The sequence below is a fragment of the Ochlerotatus camptorhynchus genome, unplaced genomic scaffold (genome assembly GCF_037179485.1).
Source record: "Ochlerotatus camptorhynchus isolate MF236.1 unplaced genomic scaffold, CSIRO-AGI_Acam_v1.1 ptg000022l, whole genome shotgun sequence".
NCBI lineage: Eukaryota > Metazoa > Arthropoda > Insecta > Diptera > Culicidae > Ochlerotatus > Ochlerotatus camptorhynchus.
The window spans coordinates 642,322-666,992 of NW_027040514.1; the positions used below are offsets into that span (position 1 = coordinate 642,322).

General features: G+C 38.6%; 1 protein-coding gene across 1 annotated transcript in view; it reads right to left on the reverse strand.

Annotated features, from left to right (window-relative positions):
* LOC135706099 (calmodulin) overlaps positions 1-24,671 on the reverse strand; it is a 151,844-nt gene that overhangs the window by 26,535 nt on the left and 100,638 nt on the right. Inside the window, exon 3 of the mRNA XM_065227766.1 lies at positions 13,975-14,217. Coding sequence (XP_065083838.1) covers positions 13,975-14,217 — 243 coding nt within the window. The remainder of the gene's footprint in view (positions 1-13,974; positions 14,218-24,671) is intronic.

Below are 24,671 nucleotides of genomic sequence, written 5' to 3' on the forward strand. Positions count from 1 at the left end.
ACCTGTGAAGTTCTCTGAAATTCTAGGAACTTCATAAAAGTTCCCGAAAATTTTCGGATGCTTAAAGAACTGCTTTGAGGTTCTTGAAGCTTCCAGTAAGTTCCCCATATTTTCAGCGTATTAGCTTCTCTTATGTTCCTGCAGTTTGTTTGTGGAGCTTTACTGAAATTCTCAGCATTTCTTTTTATTACATAGAACTTCTCCAAAGTTCCTACACTTACGAACTTTAAAAAAAATCATTTTTTTTTCTTGGTTCTGGAGGTTTGAAAATTTTTATTATCTTGAACATGGAATACGAAACTTTAAGATATTGAAAAATTTTAGATCTTAGACTTACTCAAATTCAGTAAGTTTTTTTTAACTTTATTAAGTGATAAATTAAGTAAGTGTTAAACTTAAACATTCAATGGATTTGATTGTAAAGCTGTTTCTTTAAAACTGATTGCCATGTCTTAAAAAAGTTAATGTAAATTGCTGTTATTTTTGATCTACAAAAAAAGCATATTTTTAACGCATTTAAAGAATAGCTTTCATATTATAATCATGGATTTTATCCGGTAAAGTACTGGAAAAACTCAGGTAAGTCTATTTAGTAAAATGAGTAGACACCCTGTAGATAGAGAAAGACGATTAAACGCCACAAAGCAAAGAATGATCAATCTTGAAATAAAGTCACGCTAAAAAGTTGAAAATAGTGACTTATTACAAGAAAAAGTGACTTTAGTAACGTTATCATTTCTGAAAGAATGCAAGAGGCCCTAAAGTTTACCTCTCAACTTTTGGACTTCTAACAATTTAAAGATTTTTTTTTATAGAATTTGGGAATAAATTAAGTGTTAAAATAAATAAATGCTGAGGATTCCAACTTAATTTTGAGATAGTCCTGAGAAATTCTGGAATGAAGAAAGTTCAAAATTGGTTTCCTAAGTCATTCTGAGGAAAATAGCAAGAGAGTTTTAAGAAGAATTCAAGAAAATTCTGATGTTAATTCAAAGAATTGTAAGCTTATTCTGATGACAATTTCAATGGACTGAGAAAGATTCAGAAACGTATTTCAATCGAATTCGTAGAAAAATAAAATATCAAATTAATCATTGTCTGATTATCTTAAAAGAATCTTAGAAGATAGGGGAAATGGATGTAATGTCGGCCTGAATGAACATAATTTGGGCCCATACATAACTTCAGCAATCGACTAAATTTTCAATACCGACCAAAAATATCCATTAGTACCGTCGCATCATCTAGATAAAATTGATAAATAGCAGATTTTTTGCGATGGGCCCAATCCATAGGCCAACATTAGAGCCATTTCCTCTATGTCAAAAGATCAATTTCTCTTTGCAAGTCGTCTTCTTCGCATTTCAAGCTTATTGCCTTTCGCATAGTAGCTTGTTGCGTGCTCTCAACTTAGTGTTCTAGATGCACTTCCGCAGTTATTAATTGAGAGCTTTCGATGCCTATACTATTTTTTGTATTAGTCTAATTGTGTGGCAAGTACAACCATACTCTACGCCCAGGGAAGTCAAAAAGATTTTCCAACCCGAAAAATTCCAAGACCGGACCGGGAATCTAGCATCGTCTTGCTTTGTAGCTGCGCCTTTACCAGCTGACCCTTTTTGCAAATGCACATATGTTAAGGTAGGTTTCGATTTTGCACGTTGTACTTTCATTTGTATACGTGATACATCAGTACCGTGGGGATGAAATCCCGAGTTTATCTCAGTTTTCCCGGTTCGTTGGCCACCCTGGAAAACGAGCGGATTATAGTTGGCAAAGAGCATTGAAGGCGGTCTAACGACAAGAAGCATCAGATCAATTTGATTTTTTATGTAGCGTTGCTTTCGACGATCGAACGTGGTGCTCAAAAGTGCCCAGGATCTTGAGGTAGAAAAATAATACACCATGGACAGATAGGAACAAACCCGGTTTCGCCCTTCTCGTATGATTATCATGTTATTTGACAGCCCATTTTCCCCCAGAGAATGGAGTGCCTGACATACAACCACTCGCTTGAGTTTTAGGTCCCTCAGGCATGTCCCTTGGCGTTGCACAGCAAGCGCTTATTCTTCAATCCAGTTCAGGATTAAACACTTCACGCCGTTCATTTTGCTACTCTGCTCTGCATGTTATCCGACAAGTTCCTGCAGCCTTGGCATTAGACGAAGGTCTCCACCGGCGATCCGTCTAATGTTTGCAGACCAGCCTAAGCTGAAATGCAATTGCCAAAGTCCGAAACTTTGTCTAAATGTGGCAAAAACCACCAACCAACCAACCAACCAAAGGTTTTTGCTGTACATCAGCACAGAGTGTGTCGCGCTTTATCGCTCACATGTGAACCCATCGAAATGATGTATGACCGCATCAGCAGCTGCCATGGCCGGCCAAAACTGCAAACCTGCGCCTGATGAGGAATTTGTACAGCTAATGAGTACCGACGTTTGCTTTGTGTGATAAATTCCTGGATTAGCAAAAACAACGCTCTCCTCTGCACTGATTCTTTTCGTCGGTTTTGCGACTATGCTAACTAGCTATGCCTTTTGCGGCGACCTTGGCTCTATTTTAATTCGGAACCCCTCTCGACTCATCGTCCGTCGTCCGTCGTCCACCAAAGCCATACAGTTCACGTAATATCCAGGGCAGCCGTGTTGAGCCCGAGCTGCTAAAGCCTCTTTCAGCCTTCAGAGCAGCCAATTCAACTGCCGTTTTTTTTTATAGTACCCGGGAGCATCGTTCAGGGGGGGTTCTTCTTGAAGCTTAATTTTGCCCTGATTGCAGATATACGAGCCTGCACTATTGCAGTTGTTTAGTATATATGATGCTATTTTGGTTGTTATTTACCTTCTCGTCGTCGTCGGAGGAGGATGTGCAAGATGTGACACAAAGTGTCTCGGGGAAGGACGACATACCGCGGGAATGCAGAATCATCCATAAAGATAAAACTGCGGCACTCGTGTTCTCAGGGTCATCCCCATCTCATTGCGGTCCCTCTGCATGTATATATATATACCGACTCTTATCTATTTCCACTTTTTCTCGGTTTAGCGAGGTGGAAAGCAAAAAGTAGTGTAATCATAATTCCGCATGACGACGCTAGAGCTGTAGTGGGGGGGTTGATGCTTGAGTGTAGTTCGTACAAATCAAATACCGGATTTCTGCAGTGACGCAAGAGAACGTGGACTGAGCGTACTTTGCCCACGCCTTAATCAATTCCCTAAATCATTAGCGGGACAAAAACAATCAGACGAGTTCGTGCATTTCCTTCTTCAGCTCAATCGATCTAATTCCATTTCCTCTTTAGCAACTTTGTAGGGGCGTTGGTCGCCGTCGTCGTCGTCGTCGTCGTCGTCGTTGTTTGAAGAAGAGCCTAATCCAATTAGGGAACGAGAAGTGAAATATCTAAAAGTGCTCTGCTGCCAGCCAACTGCCATGAGAGACTCGGGGAAACTGAATGGCCAACTTTTAAATGTAATAAAAACCGGATGGAATGCTGTAATGGGACCGGCTTTCGCTTGCAGCCAAGACGACCCCGACGACTTCACAGTGAATCAGTGAGAAAGCAGCAATGGTGCAGTCAGTCTATGCATCCCATGCGCATATGTGTCATCTGCACTGCTGGTTGCACAGCTTCTCCACACGCTTTCCGCGTTTTATTATTCATGGTGCCCGTTTCATCACATGCATGTATAGTACCTATGTGGCAGTACTGGTACGGAGAATCGGCGACGACCCGGCGAAATGGGCTGTTATGCTAATATACTGCCCGCATTGCTCCATTATCGAGTCCATTTCATTAGCCAAATGAGTTTTCCACACAGAGAGCAAACGAGCGAACGCGGCGCAGAATTGCTTCCCGATAAGGGTGGCCTATACGGAGCAGGAGGAAGACCGACCGGACCGGGGCTAAAGCGCGCGCGGCCCATTTATTGCTCGTTCATCGTCCCTTATATAACTGCGATGCGCTCGTCGCCGCTGGTCTGTGGAAGGATGTGAAATTAGCATTTTGCTTAAAATTGAGTCATAAATCAACAGCACGGTTGGGGCGAGAGATGTGTGCGGGTGCCATTTGGGGGATCCATTTCCGTCCACCAGAACTGTCAGTGTGGGGCCCGGGAAAGGACCGGATCGGAATTTCGAATTTGCTGATTTTTTATGTCCGGTAGAGCGTACACACCCCGGTAGGTAATCGAGACGGTAACTCGACTAGGTTTGAGCAGTAAATTTTGATTTGGATTGTGATTTTCGGCGATGATGGGTTATTAAAGCTTAATGGTTTTTTTTGGACCGAAAGCGGAAACGCGGGGAGTGAAGTCAGCACATTTGGGTGGTGGCTCATTACAATCTTGAACGCGTTTTCGATTCGACTTGTTTTCCAACTATAACTTCTAATTTCAAGGAGCGTGTTGAGTTCTACGGACTAGATAATTGTTCCGGGTTTCCGTTAATGATCAATGGTCTTTTTTTGGCTAGCGGTTGTCACAGGTTTTCTTTCTAAAACCTCTCAGGAACTGTCTACCTAATTTATGAACAGGGCAAACTATTTCTTTTAAAATTATCGAAATTCTGGGAAATAGAAAACAACAACCAATTGATAGCTATTGAAGAGGAATTTCATGTGGCGAGGCTTCAGCGTGGATCGGAGCAATCAACATACAAATTAAGAAAATTCTCACATGAAATGTGCGATGCACACAGTATTGACATGAAGACTTTCTTCAGTGTATGTAGAGTGAAGATTGCTCATGGATTTTCATCGTTTAGAGAAAAATTCACGATATTTTACTTTACTGTTCTCCATAGAAATTTGACAGATTTATTGGATTCTACTTTTTTCGAAAACTGTCGAGTTCTTATGTAAAACAGTGAGGTTAAAATATCGTGCACTTTTCTACAACTAAATCAGAGTCGCGAGAGATGTTCTTATCTCCCAGAAGCTTCGTCGCCGACATGACATTTTTCACTTTTGAATCAAGTCATTCGATGCTAACGCAAAAAATGTGCAAACTATACCAAATGATAGAGAAATCAATCCTCTACCTGATAGTGTTATTAGTTTTCGAGATTGAGGTTTAATTTTCGAGAAATCGTCGATTGACGTGTTTGTTTACAAATGTAATTACGCCCAAATCTCAAATCACTCCGGATATAATACATTAGGAGCTTGTGTTTTGAGTAGGAATAGGAATTTGAGCAGAATTCTCTCTGTTTATACTTATTAGTATGACGCGCTTGACATAGATGGCCCACAGCGACTCACGAAGAGCTACTGATCCCGATCAATAGCTGTGCGGCTTCTTCCTTCTTCTATGGATGGTCATGTGGGCTGCAGTTTGCTGCTTGCAGGCAGCCTTTCGTTCTGTATTGGAGAACACCACCACTCACCACGCGGTGATTGAATAAACACCGTTTGATGAGACCGGACGGAATTCAACTTTGAAATCTGTGTTAGGGAAATCGCTTTTCCAGACAATTTTTTAATTATCATAGCAACAGTTGGACATTCGTGCAATTTTCAATAGTGGCAGATGCTTAGGAATATTTCTGACAAATTTGTGATAAAATTATTGAAATTGGTCCAGGGACAGCTGAGTTATTAACGTTCAAAATCTTTCATAATTTTCCTGTTTTTCTCCCAGAATTTTGGAAATTATCGCGGTTCAGGTATTTTAATTAAGCACAAAACTGAAAGCGATGAAGCCGAAGGTTAAATGGATAATTTCTAAGACGGCAGCACCTTTGCTGGATCTTGAATTTGGATCTGCGACAGGTTCGAAGCCTTCACAATTTGTGTATGAAAATGTCGCTCAAAACTTAACAGGCTTTTATTGGATTGTTCTCAAGCCTTCTTTTAGATTAATTTCCATTTAACAGAGATCTCTCCATAATTCTTCTAAAATTAATTTGAAATTCTCTCTGGAAATCCCTTGAAATTCTCCGTAGAATTCACCTCAGACCAACAATTGAAAAGGGCCTATTGACTTCTGAGAGCAAAACATGTAATCCCCCTTTCCTGCCAATTTATTCAAAAATCTGCTCAAATTTGCTTTGGAAAAATAAATCTAAAATTCTCTTAAATGTTCGTTAAAGTGAAACATAAAAATCTAGAACAGTTCAAGGGTCTTGAAATCTTATTGTTTTCGAAGAGAATACAAGGTATATTTTTTCAGATTTGTCAATGGGATGGGATTTTCCCGGTGATTTCAAATTCCAGCTTTTTCCGGTTTTCCCGGTTCATTGGTCACTCTGCATTTCACACATGAAACATTTGTTTTTAATCCCATTATATTTGTTTTGCCTTGTGCACATTTTGAGACGCAGCTCCGTAAGAAAATTATTCCGGATAATATGCTTAACCAAAAGCGAATACGCGGGCAGATTCCTCTGATGGGAAATAGTAAAAACAACGCTTCCTTCTCCAAAATTCCGTAAGTTAATTCCATCTAAATTGCAATAGCAGCAACATTACCATACTAAAACTTTACTGTGAAGCTAATTTTACGACCTAACCAGGTTTACAATGAAGACCAAGAATACTTAATACAGCCACTCTATGCTGTAAACGCAAAGCTTGCGTTCATTATTCAAATCCTATTATCCTAAATTCTCATTTAGTTAGTTCTCTGAGCTAATCAAGCTGTTAAGAACACAATAAGGAGCAAGAACTAGAAGTATTCAGAAAAATCATTATCTTCTCTTAAAGCTAGGTTTAGACAAGGCAAGTCAATTGATCAACTCTGTAGACCAATAATTGAAAAGGTACAATCAACTTTTATAAACAAAACGTTGATTATTCTGTCCTCGCCAATCGAACGCAAATTACTAGCATCATCGGATAGGGGAAACTTTCCCAACCCAAAGATGGTGTTACTTTACGTAGGCCGGCTTTGAGTCACGAGAAAAGCGTTTCCGAAGTTTTGTTCACAATAGCTGATGTGCTCTTTTCTGTTGTTGGTCGTGATTTGCTCGATTGGTTCCGCTGTTTGACAGCTCAATTGGTTTCCGAGATTCAATCCGACTATGAATATAAGCGACTATAGTGACAGTGTCGGTGAAAGGGATTCAAAACCATAACGAACGTTCATTTCAAAAACCGACGTTACTTTCATTGAAATCATTGAAATCAACGAATCACGTCGCCAGTCTGGTAAGTGGTCACCGTAGTTGACATATTTTCTGTGATAATCGACTGCCTTTGCTTCCGACACTTGCGCAACAAGCTATCATAGTACAGTACCAAACTAAAATGTCGTATGACAGGCTCTGTCATACGACACTGTCGCCGAAGACCGTCACGAATGTATGTATTTTAGTTTTCCACATAATAAGAGCTGCTAATGTTGTGCTTGTGTGAATTCTGAAAATAGCAAGCAACGATGTTCTAGTAATAACATTTCTGAGGAATTAGAACGAAATCACAAATGTCATATGATAGTTATTTGAATATTTTATTTTTGCTCGAATGTTGTTCTACCGTTTGTGTTGTGTAAGAGAGACGACGGTAGAGCATGAGAGTACGAATAAGAACAGACTGTCGCGCACGACAACGAAGCGAGTGTCGTAAAAAACGTCAATAGTTTTAAACCCCTGCACGTCGCTATCGTCAATCCAGTTGATTCGAATAAAAATCACGAAAATAACGTTGAAATCATTGAAACAAGATTATTTTCCTGGTGGGTTACTAAAATTACTGACTTTTTCCCGATTTTTCCTGGTGAAAATAAAATCCCGTCTGTTTCCCGGTTTTAGAGATTGACTTGCAACCTGCTCTTGAGTTTTCCCAACACTGGCCTTTGTTGCTCACCAGTTTGAGGAGATTGCTATTATTTCTCACCAAGGCGATTGAAATTTCGGACGAGATCCCTGACTTACAGTCTCTGTAGGCGCAGTGGACCTTAGTTATCGAGGAGAGCTCCTGGTCGGCACGCACAACAATAGTCTGTTCCCTCTACTAGTAGGGACACTCAGCCTTTTGATCCTGTAGTTGTTCCGCAAAGCCAACAGCTCCACAGTGAACCTGGGGGAGAAGGGATTAAGGCTTGATGCCAGTCAATAAGCCTGAAACTAGTTCATGGTGACCAGCAAAATCCCGATTATGAATTTCCCGGTTTCTTCCCCGGAATTTTGGTAACTTTCCCGATTGTGTGATTTACATTTAAATTAAACTTAACAGCGAATGCGAATGAGCAGAATAGATCACTAGGTCAAGATGGGTTGAGATAGCAGCATATTTTTCTGGATCTTGAATTTGGTTCTGCGTTGAAGTATTCAAAATTTGTATATGAAAATTAGCTCAAAATTTAACAGGATTTTATTTGATTGTTTTCAAACATTTCCTTCACAGAGTTCATTTCGGAATTCTTCTAAAGAAAACTTCAGATCCTTTCTGAGAGACCCTTAAAAATTTCTTATAACAGTCCAGGCATTCTCTGCAGAACACTCCAAAAAATTCATGAAATTCGTGCTTTGATTCTCTTTGAATTTTGAACTTTTTCTAAAAAAGTCACTAAAGCTTCCTTCCAATTTGATTTTAATACATTTGAATTCTCCTCACAATTAGCATGCAATTCCACCTTAGAATTGTCTTACAATTTTACTAAGGATTATCTTGAAGTTGTCGAATGTGTGAATTGGAGTTTTCCATAAAATTATCTAGAAATTCTTTTCGAGATACCCTTGAAATTATCCTCGGAATTTCCTTAAGACTCTTCGCGGAATTCTCCCCGGCTCCTGGAATCCTCTTTGCAATCACCATGGAATTTTCCACAGAGCTAAACTCACACAATTGACTTGAAATTCTAGACAAAACTTTAGTCTTAGAGTCAAAACTTTCTAGTCTTACACACTTAGATTTTTTTGCCGAGATGGGCACCACCGAGCAGCTGGCAATCAATTTTTCTGGATCTCAGTGAAAAATTTTCCGAGATCTCGGCCAACAAACATAAATTTTGCAGAGATCTCAGTACAAATAAATGTCGAGCCTGCTCGGGGTGGTGCCAATCTCGGCAAAAAAAATCTAAGTGTGTAGACCTCATCCAAAATTTCCTAGAACAATTTCTCTGAAATACACCAAGGTGGATTCATTCCAACATCTGCTCAAAATTTCTTTGAAAAAAAAAACCTAAAATTCTCCTAATGATTCTGCGAAGTGACTGTATGTTGAAAATCTAGTCTAGTCTAAATTTCTCTTTAAGGTGAACGAATTTTGTTCAAAGTTCAAAATCTTATTTTTGTTTCGAAGAGAGGACGGACGAAGCATATTTTTCCCGATTTGGCATTGAAATTCCCGGCTTTTTCCGGTTTTTCCTGGTGATTTCGAATTCCTGGTTTTTTTCTCGGTTCATTTATTTAATTTTATCTTTGATTCCATCGTTGCTTAGGAAACATACACATCCGGATGGATGGCATGCTCGCTGGGTGAGCCCGATTCTTATTCGGAAGTTCTTCTTTACAAGGTGACGATGGATCGAGTGATGTGCGTTGTTCGAGTATTGAATCTCGAAGGTTACGGCCTCGGCTACGACAAGGTGATGGACTTTCGTGTCTGCTATTTAACATCGCGTTAGAAGGTGTGATCAGAAGACTAGTGATAGACAAGAGTGGCACGATTATCAGTACGTCCATCCAGCTTCTTGGCTTCGTTGATGACATCGACATCATGGCACGAAACTTTGAGACGATGGCGGAAACGTACATCAGACTGAAGACTGAAGCTAGGCGGATTGGACTTGTCAGCAACGCATTGAAGATGAAATACATGATGAGGAAGAGGTTCTAGGGAACACAATGTTAGCCTCCCACTCCGAGTTCAGATTGACGATGACGACCGCCGGTGACTGGTGACCACCGAAAATGATACCAACAGAGAAATTCAAAGACGTATTATGGCTGGAAATCGTGCCTACTTTGGACTCTGGAGGACGCACAGAGGAGTAACTGGTACAAAAACCTGGCCAAAATAAGAAAACAAGATTTTCTTGATTTTTCATGCTTCTATATTTTTTTTATATATTTCAATATATGCAGCATAAAGTGGCAACGGAATAAAAACGTTACATTTTGTTTACAAATTTTGAGACGTGTTCAAAAACTGAAGAAATTCGAAGCTTCTTGTTTTCCAAAAAGTAGCCATGAAATAATTACGCCTACCAGATATAAACAATTTGATCAAGAGACAAGTGTTATAATAAAATGGGTACTTTGGACTCTTTTCTAACAAGTTATGAGATAAAAACCTTTAAATTTAAATAGTGTCATATTTTTTCAACAATATGAAAAAAATGTAAAAAAAATGTTTTTTTGTGTTGTTTCAGACTTGAAAAAGATGTAGAATCTTGCGCGATCAGATCATATAATCTATGGCCGAATGAAAGTTCACGTTATTATGAACACATTGGCATTGGAATCTCGTCCGGAGTCGTCCGGATTGGCGATTGCGAGCCATTTGAAAATGGCATGTTTTGCATCATTTCGTAGCAAAATTTTATCCCTTTATAAGGTCATACTTCCAGAAAACTTCCGTAACACAACGGTTTTCTGCAGATACCTATAACAAACCTACCGAGTACTACTTCTGTCCTTCTTTAATCTATTACATCAATTGTGGTACTAGATTAAAATTACACTTCAGTAAACTACTCCCGGTTTGATACTCATGGCCAGCATCATTTTACTAATGTTGCTAAGTTGTTTAAATCTAGTACCTCAATTGATGTACTAGCATAAAGGAGTGTAACGCTAGAAAAACCATGTGTCATTAGTTTATTTTTATAATTTGTGTGTGTAGCAAGAGTAAGGTTTCTTTGCCTTGTAATTCAATGACCGTTTACCCCATAAAGTATTTCACTTTTCAGGTAGATACTGTAAATTTTGAAAATTAACGAGTGCCATTTGGTTGTAATACTCTCTCATACACGCACACACATTTACCCATTCCATTTTACATACACATACACACCAAATTTAAGTTTTTATTATCAGTAAAACGAATTACTGGATCATGATCAGCAATCCAATGCTTTACTGAAAAACAGCAAACGATATTTTTACCGATAAAATCAGCTAACATAAACTAACAGCTAGTCAAAGAGCTGTCAAACTGTAAGTATCACAGTCGCAAGTATTTTTGCATTCGTACACCACCGTTCAAACCGCAGGAGGAGGAAGAGGTAAAAAAAAAAACTACAAATAAATAAAATTATGTAGGTAAGGGCACTGGCTCGGACACGGGTTATATTTAATAAATGATACTTGGAAAAGAGTCTGGCGATTTTATTTTTATTATTCGTATATTTGTATCAACGATCTTTTACAGAAGCTGGAAGCTCATATAGTGAAAAAAAAAATTAAATTTACTGAATTTAATAGTTTAATCAGCACAATGCTGCCAAATGTCAGAATTTTGAATTGCTGAAAGATCAGTAAAGAAATATTGCTGATTTTCAGTAAAAGGTTGTCATTTTGACAGAAGTTGGAATTACTGAAAAATTCAGCTGCATTATTTTGCTGAAACGTTTGCTTGATCTTTGATCTTCATAATTAATCAAAAATGGGTAAAATTTGTAAAGTTTCCCTCGAAAATGTATAGCCTGCCGACAACACTTCTCAATAAAGTTCTCGAGAACAACATGCAACCGAGACATTCTGAATAGGTTGTTACTAATAGCGAATTCGTTTATTATTCAGTTCCAACCTGGATCGGGTATCAAGATTGGGTCTGCTTGTTTTCTGACAAACGTCAGTTTGATCGTTTGTTTTTAAAACCCAGCTCAGGTTGAGGTTCGCACTGACAAAAAGTTCGGTTTCGCACTGGGTTGGAACTGGTTCCAACCCCGATAATAAACGAATTCGCTATAAGTTCGGATCCCTTTTCGAGTTCAAGTCGTAAGAATCCTATCAGAAAAAGCAAGCCGTTCAGCATTGAAACCCAGGAAATGCTCAAAGTGGATGCCATCGTAGGTGGACAAAATACTGCAGAGGACGAAGCTCGCAGCGACTCAGACGAAGATTCTAACTAATCGAACGTAATAAATCGCAATTTATGCTATTAAAACTTTCGTTATTTATTATTATTTTTTTATTTCAGGGCAATGATTCTTGGATAAATTCTTTATTTTTTTGTTAAATAATCCTTATATTAAGCAGAAGAATAAAAAAATCCTGCTTTCAAAACCCATTACTTTTTTATTCGTATGGAAGATGAAAGGCCAGATATGCACTGCTAAGTAGATGGATTATAAAATTTAAAGCTAACAGAAGTCTAAAAACCTATTATTATTAAATATTTTAATATATATTCGCAGAAAATTGCTCAAAACCAGTGAATATAATTTTGGCCAGGTTTTTGTTCCAGTTACTCCTCTGTGGGACGCTCCGGTCGAATAAAATTCGCCGCCGCACGAAGTTGACTATCTACAAGACGCTGATCAGACCAACGCGGCGCTCTTGGTGTATTCAAACGGAAGGTTTTGCGTACCATCTACGGTGGAGTGCAGATGGATGACTGAACGTGGAGGAGGCGAATGAGCCATGAATTGCACCAGCTGCTGGGAGAACCATTCATCGAATGCCGGAGGACGGCCCAGTGAAAATTGTTCTCGAAAGCGACCCAACAGGAACAAGAAGAAGAGGCGACCATGAACTTATTCGGAAAGCAGAGGAGCCTGATTGGTAAGTAAGGTCTTCACCTTGCTAGAAACTGTTTCGCCGAAAGTGAGTTATCGATCCAAGCGTAGTTCAGAAAGCGACTGGACTTTTTCAAGGACATGATGCTTCCAGAAGTGGTTACCAGAAGTGACGGCAATGACCCCCAGTTTCTTCAGGGCGTCCAGGCCCGGATATATGCCTTGGCACCATGCTACAAGCTGGTCAGCGTTTTTCGCATCCCACACCTGGTTCAATGTATCGAAGTAGTTTCCAGTTCCGTGTCCGAGATGGAACGCGCTTTGGCAATGGAAAGCGTACTAGTCGTAAGAAGGTTGACAATCCTGAATTGATTTTGGATTCAATCAGCTCTGACTTTGGTAAAAAAAAACCGTTAATCCGAAAACTGATGACTATTGAAGTTACAATAAAGTGCTCAGCGGCTCAGCATATCACCGTTTAACTAAAATGGAAGAGGAACGAGATCAATTTAAAAATTCAAGGATGTTCTGGGTAGTTTAGTTAAAATTCATTCCCAACATCATTTTCCATTGCAACCAGTCTAAGTATCTTCCCACCTACGATCGCCTGTCCCCGGGGTAAGAATTGCGCCCCGCGAGTTCAGCCACATACGAAACTGAGCTGCGGTGACAAACCGAAAGATGAGACACCGGAACCGGCGTTTGGCTTGAACGCGGCTATTAAAGGGAAAAATGCAGTCTTCTTTTTTTCTTAATTCTTTCAAACGACAAATGAACGAAAATGCCAGGAATTTTTCTCATCTGACTAGGCAGGTAGGGTAAGGTGGGGCATGATTTATTTATTTGTTTGATTGTAAACATCAACAGACTCAATATAGGTCCAATGCTGGTTTGAAAAAGCAAACCTTCATTGGGGTTGCACTGAACCTGTTGATTTTGACAAACCTATGCATTAATAAATGTTCTAGCTGACCCCCATTTCGCCCCACCGTACCCTACCCACAACTCTTGAGAATGAAATACGGCTCAATCGAAATGCGCGGCGGCGTTGTTGCGGCTGTGTCATGACGAAGGGATATTTTTAGCTTCCCAAGCTTCTGCGATCAGCGATTGCGAGTTCCCCCCGCCGCCGGTGACTCATCAATGTCATATCGGTTAGACTTTTTATGGTTATCGCTAATTATGCGGGGGTGATGCATCATGCGCCGATGCAAACTATAATAAATATGCGAAGGAATCGGATTACCTAATTGGCGGTTCTTTTTTTCGTTTTTCGGACCACTACCTACTGTCTGGGCGCTGTCTGGGTGGCATATCATCGCAAGTAAACCAATCGGAAAGAAGGAACACCTACCTTCATAATTAACTTGGCCATCGCCATCTATGTCGGCTTCACGGATCATCTCATCCACTTCCTCGTCCGTTAGCTTCTCGCCGAGATTGGTCATGACATGACGCAGCTCAGCTGCCGAGATGAAACCGTTGCCGTCCTTGTCGAAGACTCGGAACGCCTCCCGGATTTCCTCTTCGCTATCGGTATCCTTCATTTTGCGAGCCATCATGGTCAGAAACTCGGGGAAATCGATCGTGCCGTTGCCTGCGGGTGGAATAATGAGAGAAATTGATCAGTATTTAGTTGTTGCTTTTTTAAAGGAGTTTCAGTACAACACATGGCGCAAGGAAGAAGGGAATCAAATCGATTGGGTTCTGTGGTTTGCCGCAGCTGGCTTGGCTGTAGGCGGGGGAGGTATAACTAAATAAACGTGACAAAAACGAACCGGGGAATATTAATTTCTGATCGTAAAATTTCCTCCATTCGAGATTGTTTTACGACTCTTCTGTTTCACATCAACGATGAAATTGCCGCTGGCCGCCACTGGGCGGCATTATTGTGGTTATTTCCATCGCGCCGAATGCGGTTTTCTTCGGTGAACTCATTCATCTACACGGGATTTATTTGCACGACACGCGTTGATGATGGGAAATTTGATGGTCCACAGCAGTGTTGCCAGATTGACTTAGTTTTAAAACATTAAATTCCTTATGCAACCATTTATATTTTAGTTGGAAGAGACAACAGAGGCATGTCAACCTGTATTTAGGAAAACGTGGGCCTGAACGTGCACCCACTACTTCCCATACAGTCCACGTTTCATCCAACACTGGAAGCCAACTGGAAAAACTTTTAATTAAATACTCGCGTGCACCGTTCAGATCGCCGGGGAATTCATTAACGGTAGGTATAAATTTTCAAGGCTACTTCTCAGCACTACGGCAAAAAAGGTCAAATTAATCCTCAGTGCGCTAAACGGATAAGTTTTTCACCTCACCTAAGTGCTTGACTTGGCAAAGCAGAAACGCGATAATAGACTTTCCGTATAATTTTCTTTTTCCACGAAAAACAAAATTACGGACTAAAATTCCATCACATTTTCTCCAGTCAGTACTTGAAGGCGACGACGACGGCGGCGGACGGTCGGACGCCACAAATGCTATTTCTATCGACCTACTCCTCTAAATGTCAAACTTGTTCCACACTACTCTCTAATGGCAATTGCTTCGCTTGTCCTCGGCGGCGTCACGAGATTGCAATTTCAGCCGCTGATAGACATAATCAAATGAATTTCATCAGTTTCCATGATGTTCTTGTTGTCTACATCGCCCTGTCGGTTCCCACACCAACGACATTGACAAAAGACTTGAACGCCGCCTCCATGATGGTTGTGTGCTCGTCGCCAATTTTTGCAATTCGAAGCAAAACCACAAGAATGCTCAATTTTGGGTGCCTGTCGTCAACTGCCGTCTGCCACAGAGCAAAACAAAAAAACGGAAATCGATAATAAGGTACTGATTGGGAATTGATACAACCGGTCAAATATGACAACTTTGGATGTTTGATTTTTCGTTTTTTGAGCCATTTGCCCTACGCGACCTCTCGTGCTTCAGTTGGATTGAATTTAAATTTGCAGACGAAGGACAGTCGGATGGAATGCAAATAAGATCATGTTTTGCTTATCTGATTGATTTCATCGTTGTTTCAATGCCATCGTGGAGTTGCCGTAGTCACGCGATGGACAATTTGAACCCATCTGAAGAAGACAGCAATTTTTGGTTCAAGCGATAAATGATTCCCAACTAGTCATGTTTCCATTTGAACTGTGGACACGTGTCGCTTTCTTTTTAGTTGAATGGGATAACATCGTCTAAGAATTGGATCAAAACATCCATTCGGAGAACTCTTTTCCATCATCACCACCATGTGCCACCCACCCCCTTGATGATTATTTGCCAACCGGTGGTCTGGTGGGAAAAATCACACCGCTCGAGTCCGTCCGGGCAGTTATTGTTAGTCCTGCTGCTCTGGTAGTTGACCGTTGTGTTTACATGTTTCCCCGCGACCGACCGCATGCTCTTTCTTAAGAATTCGCAGACACAGCCCGCGAGCGAGCGAGAGGTAGATTTTTCGCGTGTTTATTAACTGATTTAACCACTTGATATTTTTAGACGACCTCCGCCGTTGTTGCCGCACGCACCTTCTGGCAAGCGCCGGCTGAGAACCGACCAACCCCCGGCGGTTCGAGTTCCGTACATGTGTGAGCGAATCGAACCAAGGTAGCGGACGACCATAATTTGACACGTTTCAATCGACGGGTTAGAACAGGTCTCGGGATCGATGGATGTGGCGGTAAGTGCTGCCAGATTTGCAGAATTAATTCGGAATTTGCCGGGAAAAAGTAAGCTTTGATGTATATCTGTATCTACATTACTGGAAAACTTGAATTAGGGAGGGGCTAAATAAAGGCTTGTTTCACGTTCTTAAGAATTAAGAGTAGAGCTTAGCATATTCCTGCTAAGCAGTCGTATGCTAATCGGCTGAAAATCGTTTGATATGTGTTGCAGTAGTCGAAATTCAGTAGATTCAGAAGCTGAAAACCGATTCTTTGAAGTTACAGAAACTGAAAATTACGGACTGATTGGAGATCAGAGCGCAATTGGTTTTGTAAACAATTTACATCAATCATCGATTTCTCGCGAATAAAATCTCAAACAACACAAGCAGCTAGGGGATTGGTTCCTCTAGTTTGTGAGAGTGAGCTTTTATTCACGACAAATCGGGGATTCAAGTCATTTTTTACAAAAGCAATTGCGCCATGATCTCCAATCAGACCGGAGTGGTTACTTACATATTTCAGGAGCCAAAACACACTCCTAAGGGGCTGTTCATAAACTACGTAGACAGTTTAGGGGGGGGGGGGGGGTTGACAATTATCCCCGGCCCATACAAATTTAATCCCAAAAAATTGTATACGTAGTTTATGAACAGCCCCTAATCAGTTGCACACTGAACTAACGAGAAACGTAAATTTCACCTGAAAAATCAGGTAACCTTTCTAAAATAGAAATCCAATCAGAATTACATGCTGCACATAAATATCAATGGCATGGTAATGAATTCCACTAGATTGACTGATGGAGTTCAAGTGTTATACAGATAAATGTTAAGTGAAGTTCACGTAAATTTTAAGTGACCTCATGATGTGAAAACTGTCTGCGTATTTGTTAGTTCAAAATGGCGGCAGATGAAAATATGCGATTTTTGTTACTAGGAGATTGGGGATTTTTAATATTTATGAGCGTAAGTTTGATTAATATCACTATATGAATCCTGATTTTCAATACTCAAAATAAATTGAAGAGTGTAAAATCGGATTGAGCAGTCCTCACAAGCTTAATGGCCGAACTACAGGAGTGCTTACAACAAAAAAGACGTCTATTGGAGACATGATGTCCTTTTCGAAGTCATCAGTTGTTGGAGGAAAATAAATGTAAGGATCAAACTTAATGTTTTAAATAAACCAATAACCAACTTTAGGTTTATTCAGAAGCAGCAATTTTTATAGAGCATTGTGGAGCAAACAAATGCAAAACAATCAACTGAACAACAACCAGTGCAACAGGGTATAGAATTAAGAATAAGTTTAATACACATGATAGTTACTAAAAAGCATTTATTATAATAAAGTAAAAATTGAACAAATAAGTTAAATTTTATTTAAAAAATGCGGATAAAATAATGCAATACCACTGTTTTAAAACACATGAAACATACCACAAATTCACATACATATTACTAGTGACGATTACTAAACAATTCACGTAACTTTTAAGGAAGCTAATTTGACGATCATCGGAACGGCCGATGAAATTTACGTGAAAATCACTTGATTTTCATATGAATCACTTGAAACAGCATTTCATTCCCAAAACACGTAATATTCACCTGAAAAGTACGATGGAAAATATCTACGCACCTTTTCAGGTGAATATTACGTGAATTGTATTTGCAGTGCAGATGCTAATTTCTCACTTCAGTTTCATGGCTTGAAAAAAATTAGCACTGAAACAGCTTTTTTCTGTCGAAAAATAATGGCATTCTTTTTTTAATTTAATTTTAAGTAAAAATTAAAAAAAAAACTGTTATAAACCCAATTATCTCAAAATGTCCTTATCCGATTTTGGAAATCGTAGAACAAAAACTTTTGATCAATTTTGACGCAGGACTACGTCTTTAATATTTTATTTTTTTTAAAGTTAAGGACGCTTTTTAAAATCTATAATTGTAAGATCCTAAATGACCTTATTTTAGCAAAAATGTGAATCATTGCCCATCCATAACAAACAATTATGCAAAATTGCATGCAAATCTGAGAAGGGCGTGTTTTCGAAAATCGGTTGTTAAAAGTTACAGAAATCGAAAGCCGTTTCTTATAAGTTGCAGAAACCGAAAATCACTTCTTATAAGTTGCAGAAGCCGAAAATCACTTCTTATAAGTTTCAGAAACCGAAAATCACTTATAAGTTTCAGAAGCCGAAAAGTGTTTCTTTTACTCATGTTTCGAATGCCAAAAATCGTATTTTATAACTTGCCGGAGTCGAAAATCGATTCATATAAAAACAGGAGCTGAAAATCGTTCCCAATGAATTTCAGATTTCGTTTCTTATAAGTTGCAAAAATCGAAAATCGTTTCTTATAACTGCAGAAGTCGAAAATTGCCCCCAATAAGACTCGGGGATGTCGAAAATTGTTTCTTATAAGTTGCAGAAGCCGGAAATGGTTTCCAATCAGCAAAACATGGTTTCTTATTAGGTACTAAAATCGCTCCTGGCAAGTTTCAAAAGTCGAAAATCGTTAGTTAGAAGTCGCAGAAGTCACAAATTGTAGCTTATAAAAGCCGAAAATCGTTTCTGTAAAGTTGCAGAAGCCGGAAATAGCTTCTTATAAGTTGCATACGCTGAAACCCGTTCCCAAAAAGTTTCATAAATCGGAAACCGATCCCAATATGTTTCAGAAGTCGAAAATCATTTCTTATGAGATGCAAAACATGGTTTGTGATGCGAAAATTGTTCTTAACAAGTTTCAAACATCGAAAATCGTTTCTTAAAAGTTTATCATTGTAGAAACCGAAAATCGTTTCTTATAAGGTGCAGATGCCGAAAATCGTTTCTTTTATTTTGCAGAAGCGAAAATGGTTTCTTATAAGTCGCAAAATGATAAATCGTTTCTTATAAGTTGCGAAAGCCGAAAATCGTTTCTTATAAGTTGCAGAAATCGAAAATCACTTCTTATAAGTTGCAGAAGCCGAAAATGGTTGCTTTCAAGTTTTAAATACCAAAATCGTTCCCAATAACTTCCAAAAGTCGAAAATCACTTCTTATAAGTTGCAGAAGCCGAAAATCGGTTCATATGAAAACAGAAGCTGAAAATCGTTCCCGAAGAATTTCAGATTTCGTTTCTTATAAGTTGCAAAAATCGAAAATCGTTTCTTATAACTGCAGAAGTCGAAAATCGTTCCCAAAAAGATTCAGATGTCGAAAATCATTTCTTATAGGTTTCAGCATCAGGAAATGGTTTCCAAAAAGTTGCAAATCATGATTTCTTATTAGATACGAAAATCGCTCCTAGCAAGTTTCAAAAGTCGAAAATCGTTAGTTAGAAGTTGCAGAAGCCGAAAATCGTAGCTTATAAGTTGCGAAAGTCGCAAATCGCTTCTCTAAAGTTGCAGAATCTAGAAATAGCTTCATATAAGTAGCACACGCCGATACCCGTTTCTACGAGATAAACTAGCCGATGAGCTAAAAATCTTACTAATAAAGCTTTAAAAAAAGTCTAAATCCGGTCTTAATAAGTTTCAGACATCGGAAACCGATTCCAATAAGTTTTAGAAATAGAAAAACGCTTCTTATAAGGTGCAAACATTTGTTTTTGATGCGAAAATCAATTTTAACAAGTTTCAAACGTCGAAAATCGTTTGTCAGAAGTTGCAGATGCCGAAAATCGTGTCTTAAAAGTTTCTTATTGTAGAGACCGAAAAGCATTGTTCACTCCGCTGTCGACAAAAGCAGGCCACTCTCGATGGGTGCCACGCAATCGTCTGTTTTCTCGGCAGTAACCATTGTGTGGTCCTCCTCAGTGTTCTTCATCAGCAGTTCTTTCGGTCGATGAGTCGTCGACTTTGGAAAGCAACCGTTTCGTGATGAGTGTGTGAGTGCTGACCACGTTTTGCGTCCATTGCTACAATAGATTCGCTCGTTGGCGAATCTGTTATACAAGTAAACCACTGGAAGCGGCTCCCGTTCTGGTAGAGGACTTATTGGATAGCGGAAGATAAATTGTTTATTGTGTTGTACCTTTTGACTATAGTTTTAAGATGTATTGTATAGTGACCAAGAATCCTCGGCTCTGTAAAGTTAATTCGTTTGAGCCTGATCAAATCTATCTTCTATCTTCTATATATATATAAATGAATTTCTGTCTGTCTGTCTGACCCTTATAGACTCGGAAACTACTGAACCGATTGGCGTGAAAATTTGTATACAGGGGTTTTTGGGGCCGTGGAAGGTTCTTATGATGGTTCGAGACCCCTCCCCCTTCTGTAAGGGGGGGCTCCCATACAAATGAAACAGAAATTTCTGCATAACTCGAGAACTAATCAAGCAAATGGAACCAAATTAGGCATGTGGGGGCGAGTGTGGGGGTATAAGGAGATAATCATAGGGGGTAGCCCCTTAGATAATAGGGGGGGGGGCTACGTACAATATAGCATGTTTTTTTTTTTTAAATCGGCGCATAAACTCAAGCTAATATTGAATCCCGACAAAGACCGGGCACACTCAGCTAGTAAATTTTAAGAGATGAACTAGCCTCAGGCTAAAAATCTCTAAAATAAAGAAAAAAAAAAAAAAAAAAGCTAGTAAATTAATAAAAAACAAAGAAACCGAAAATCGTTTCTTTTATGTTGTAGAAGTTAAAAGAGTTTCTTATAAGTTGCAACATTAAAAATCGTTTCTTGTAAGCGGCACAAGTCGAAAATCGTTTCTTATAAGTCGCAAAACCGAATTGGTTTCGTATAGTAAGTTGCAACAATCGAAAATTGAGTCTAATAAATTTAAGAAGCCGAAAATCGTTTCCAATAAATTTCGACTTCTGAAAATCGTTTCTTAAAGTTGCAAAAATTGAAAATCGTTTCTTATAACTGCGTAAATCGTAGTTTCAGAAGACGAAAATCGTTTCTTATGATGAAGTAATGAAATTGGGTTGTTAGCGGAATGCTAAATAAAACAGCAAAAAAGGTTACCTTCCATTTAATTCCACTAAATTAATTTTGGTATCCATGACAGATACGTTTGTTTCTTATGAGTTGCAGCAGCCGGCAATGCTTTACTATAAGTTGCAGAAAACGAAAATTGTTTCTTATAAGTAACAGAAAATAAAATGGTTTCTTATAAGTTGCAAAAAATGGTTTCTTATAAGATGCGAAAATCGTTCCTATTAAGTTTCAAAAGTCGAAAATTGTTCGTTAGACGTTCTAGAAGCCAAAAATCGCTTATGCCACGAATGCCAAAAATTGCTTCTGAAAAGTTGCAAAAGCCGGAAAAAGCTTCTTATATGTTTCAGAATTCGGAAACCGATCCCAATAAGTTACAGAAGTTCAAAATCGTTTCTGATAAGATGCAAAAAATGTTTTCTTATAAGTTGCAAAAAATCTTTCCTAAAAAGTTCAAAAATCGTTTGTTGTTGAGGCCGAAAATTGCTTTTAAGTTTGCAGAAGTCGAAAATTGTTGTTTATAATAAGTTGCGGAAGCCGAAAATCATTTCTTGTTTATAAGTTGCAGAAGCCGAAACTCGTTTCAACTAAGTTTCAGAAGTCGTAAATCGTTTGTTATAAAATGCAAAAAGAAAAGGTTTTTACTAAGTTGCAAATAAGATTCAAAAGTAAAAAAAACCCGTTTGTTAGAAGTTGCAGAAGCCGAAAATGGCTTTTGAGTAGCAGAAGCCGAAAATTGTTGCTTATAAGTTGCGAAACCCGAAAATCGTTTCTTGAAAGTTGCAGAAGCCGGAACTAGCTTCTTATAAGTTTCAGAAGTCGGAAACCGATCTCAATAAGTCTTAGAAGTCGAAAATGGCTTCTTTTATGTTGCCCAAAAACGGTTTCTTCTAAGATGCAAAAATTGTTCCCAATAAGTTTCAAAAGCCAAACATTGTTTGGTAGAAGTTTCAGAAGCCGAAAATTGCTTTTCAGTTTTCACCCTAGTAGCACACTTGTCTCAAACCGCTTGAGGTAACTGGTATAGAACTCATTTTTGTCAAAAACAAGTCGCTGCAACTTTGTGTGACAGATGTGTGCTAATTGGGCAGAAACCGAAATCTGTTGCTTATAAGTTGCGAAACCGAAAATTGTTTCTTAAAAGTACAGAAGCCGAAAATAGCTTGTTGCAGATGCTCAACAGGCTACAACCATTCCCAATAAGCTTAAGATGTCGAAAATCGATACCAGTTAGTCTCAGTAGTCGAAAACCGTTTTTTATAAGAGGCAAAAATATGGGAAATGTATCTAATGTTGGCCTATGGATCTAAGATTGGGCCCATCGCTAAGCTATTTATCAATTTTATCTAGATGAACGCGTTATTGGGACGTTACTAATGGATATTTTAGGTTGCTAATGAAAATTTAGTCGACTGCTGAATTTATGTATGGGCCCAAATTAGGGACACTTAGGCCGACATTACCTGCATTTCCCCTATCTAATAAATTGCGAAAATCGTTCCTTTTAAGTTTCAAAGGCCGAAAATCGTCTGTTAAAAGTTGCAGAAGCCGAAAATTGCTAAGAAATTGCAGAAGGCGCAAATTGTTGCTTATAAGTTGCGAAAGTCAAAACTCGTTTCTGCAAAGTTGCAAAAGCCAGAAATAGCTTCTTATAAGTTGCAGAAGCCGATACCTGTTCCCAATAAGTTTCAGAAGTCGAAAATCGTTTCTAATAAGAAGCAGCAACGAAAGTTATTTATATTAAGTTGCAGAAACCGAAAATCGTTCCCAATACGTTGCAGTAGTCGAAATTCTATTTAAAAAGTTTCAGAAGCCGAAGTTCGATTATCATAAACTGCAGAAGTCGAAAATCGTTCTTGATGCGTCGCGCTAGCTCAAAATCGGTAGGAATCCAGACAACTTTATTCTACAGGGTGATTCGGAATAACCGTCACTTTTAAAAAAGGTCATAACGATTGAACGCTTGCATGATTTTTTGATATCAGTATATTCAGGATAATCTTCAACTTAGCATAGTTTAATTTAAATCTATCTGCCATCACGAAAATAAACCACAGCTCGCACGCAAGTTTCAGTTCCAGTATTTTTGGAGTACTGGCGATACGTCTAAGCTCTGATATTGAAAGGATTTTCCACGCATGGTTCCTTTTTACCTCTATAATGATCCGAAAAATGAATGTTTCATTCCTTCAAATAGATTTCAGTTTCTAAAAGATAACACGCGAATTTATACAGATTTATGGCATGCTCCATTTTCACGTCCGTGGCTGGTTGAAATCGAAAGCGAATGTAATTTCAAATCCTACTATCAATACAAGTTGATATTTGTACACACTTTAAAACAAAAATACTCGAGCATATTTGTGAAATCGGTGACAGTTATTCTGAATCACCCAGCAAGTTTGTAAAATTTTATGCCAAATTGATGTGATTTTAATAAAATTAAAACAATACAAAAAAGCATTATCTTATATGTATAGCCTTAGCCATTTGTGCAGGGCCATTTCTGGCAATTTGAGGGCCATTTTTTTAGGATGTATAAAGTCATGTTGAGGATCCCTGTAGTATTTAGGGTCAAATTGATAATTTGGTGCTTTCTGATCCGTTGAAACCTTGTGTGGCATTTTCAACGCCAATTTGGTTATTCTAGGACAATTTGTCGTTTTTTGAGTCATTTTGGCGGGTCGAAGGCCATTTTTGGCGTGTTTTCAAAGATCATTTAGAGGATCTTCAACCGGCTTTGGTGGTTTTAAGACTATTCTGACGATTCTAGACTAATTGTGGAATTTTAAAAGTTATTTGGAGCTAATTTGGAGTATTTAAAAACAAATCCATTTGTAAAGAAAATAGAGGTGTCCTGCCCAAAAAAAAAAAAAAAATATTTTCTGTACGTTTTTATTTTTCTAAAAATATTGGGAAACATTATCCAAAATCCAAGAAAATCAGTTTCTTCCTTAGATTTTTGTCAAAAATTACATGTAAAAATATTTGTTCTATCTTATCATGAAAAAAAAATGGACTCTCAGAAAAACCGAAAAGTCGATTGTTCGTGGTTTTTTATGCCATAATGACTTAGAAAAAATGTTTTTGCACGTGAATTTTCTTTGAAAAATTAGAAAAAATGTGATTTTTTTAGATTTTTGATACCTTTTTTCAATATTTTTAGAAAAATCAAAACGTAATTATTTTTTTCGGAGCGGTGAACTTCCCCTTAAAAGTCAATTTTCTATTTCTTTTACCATATTATTTATTTGGTAGGCTTAATGTTCTTGGAGCTAAGCGGAGCCGAGGAACGATTTGTTTTTTTTTTTAATTTTATAATCTTGATTTTTTGCTTCAATTTGTATGCGGCCAGCTCTGCCGTTGCTGGCACCTGGTCAGTTGGAGTTTAGGTTATTTAGCTTCGTTTTCGATATCTGGGGTCACCACGTTCATATTTACCATC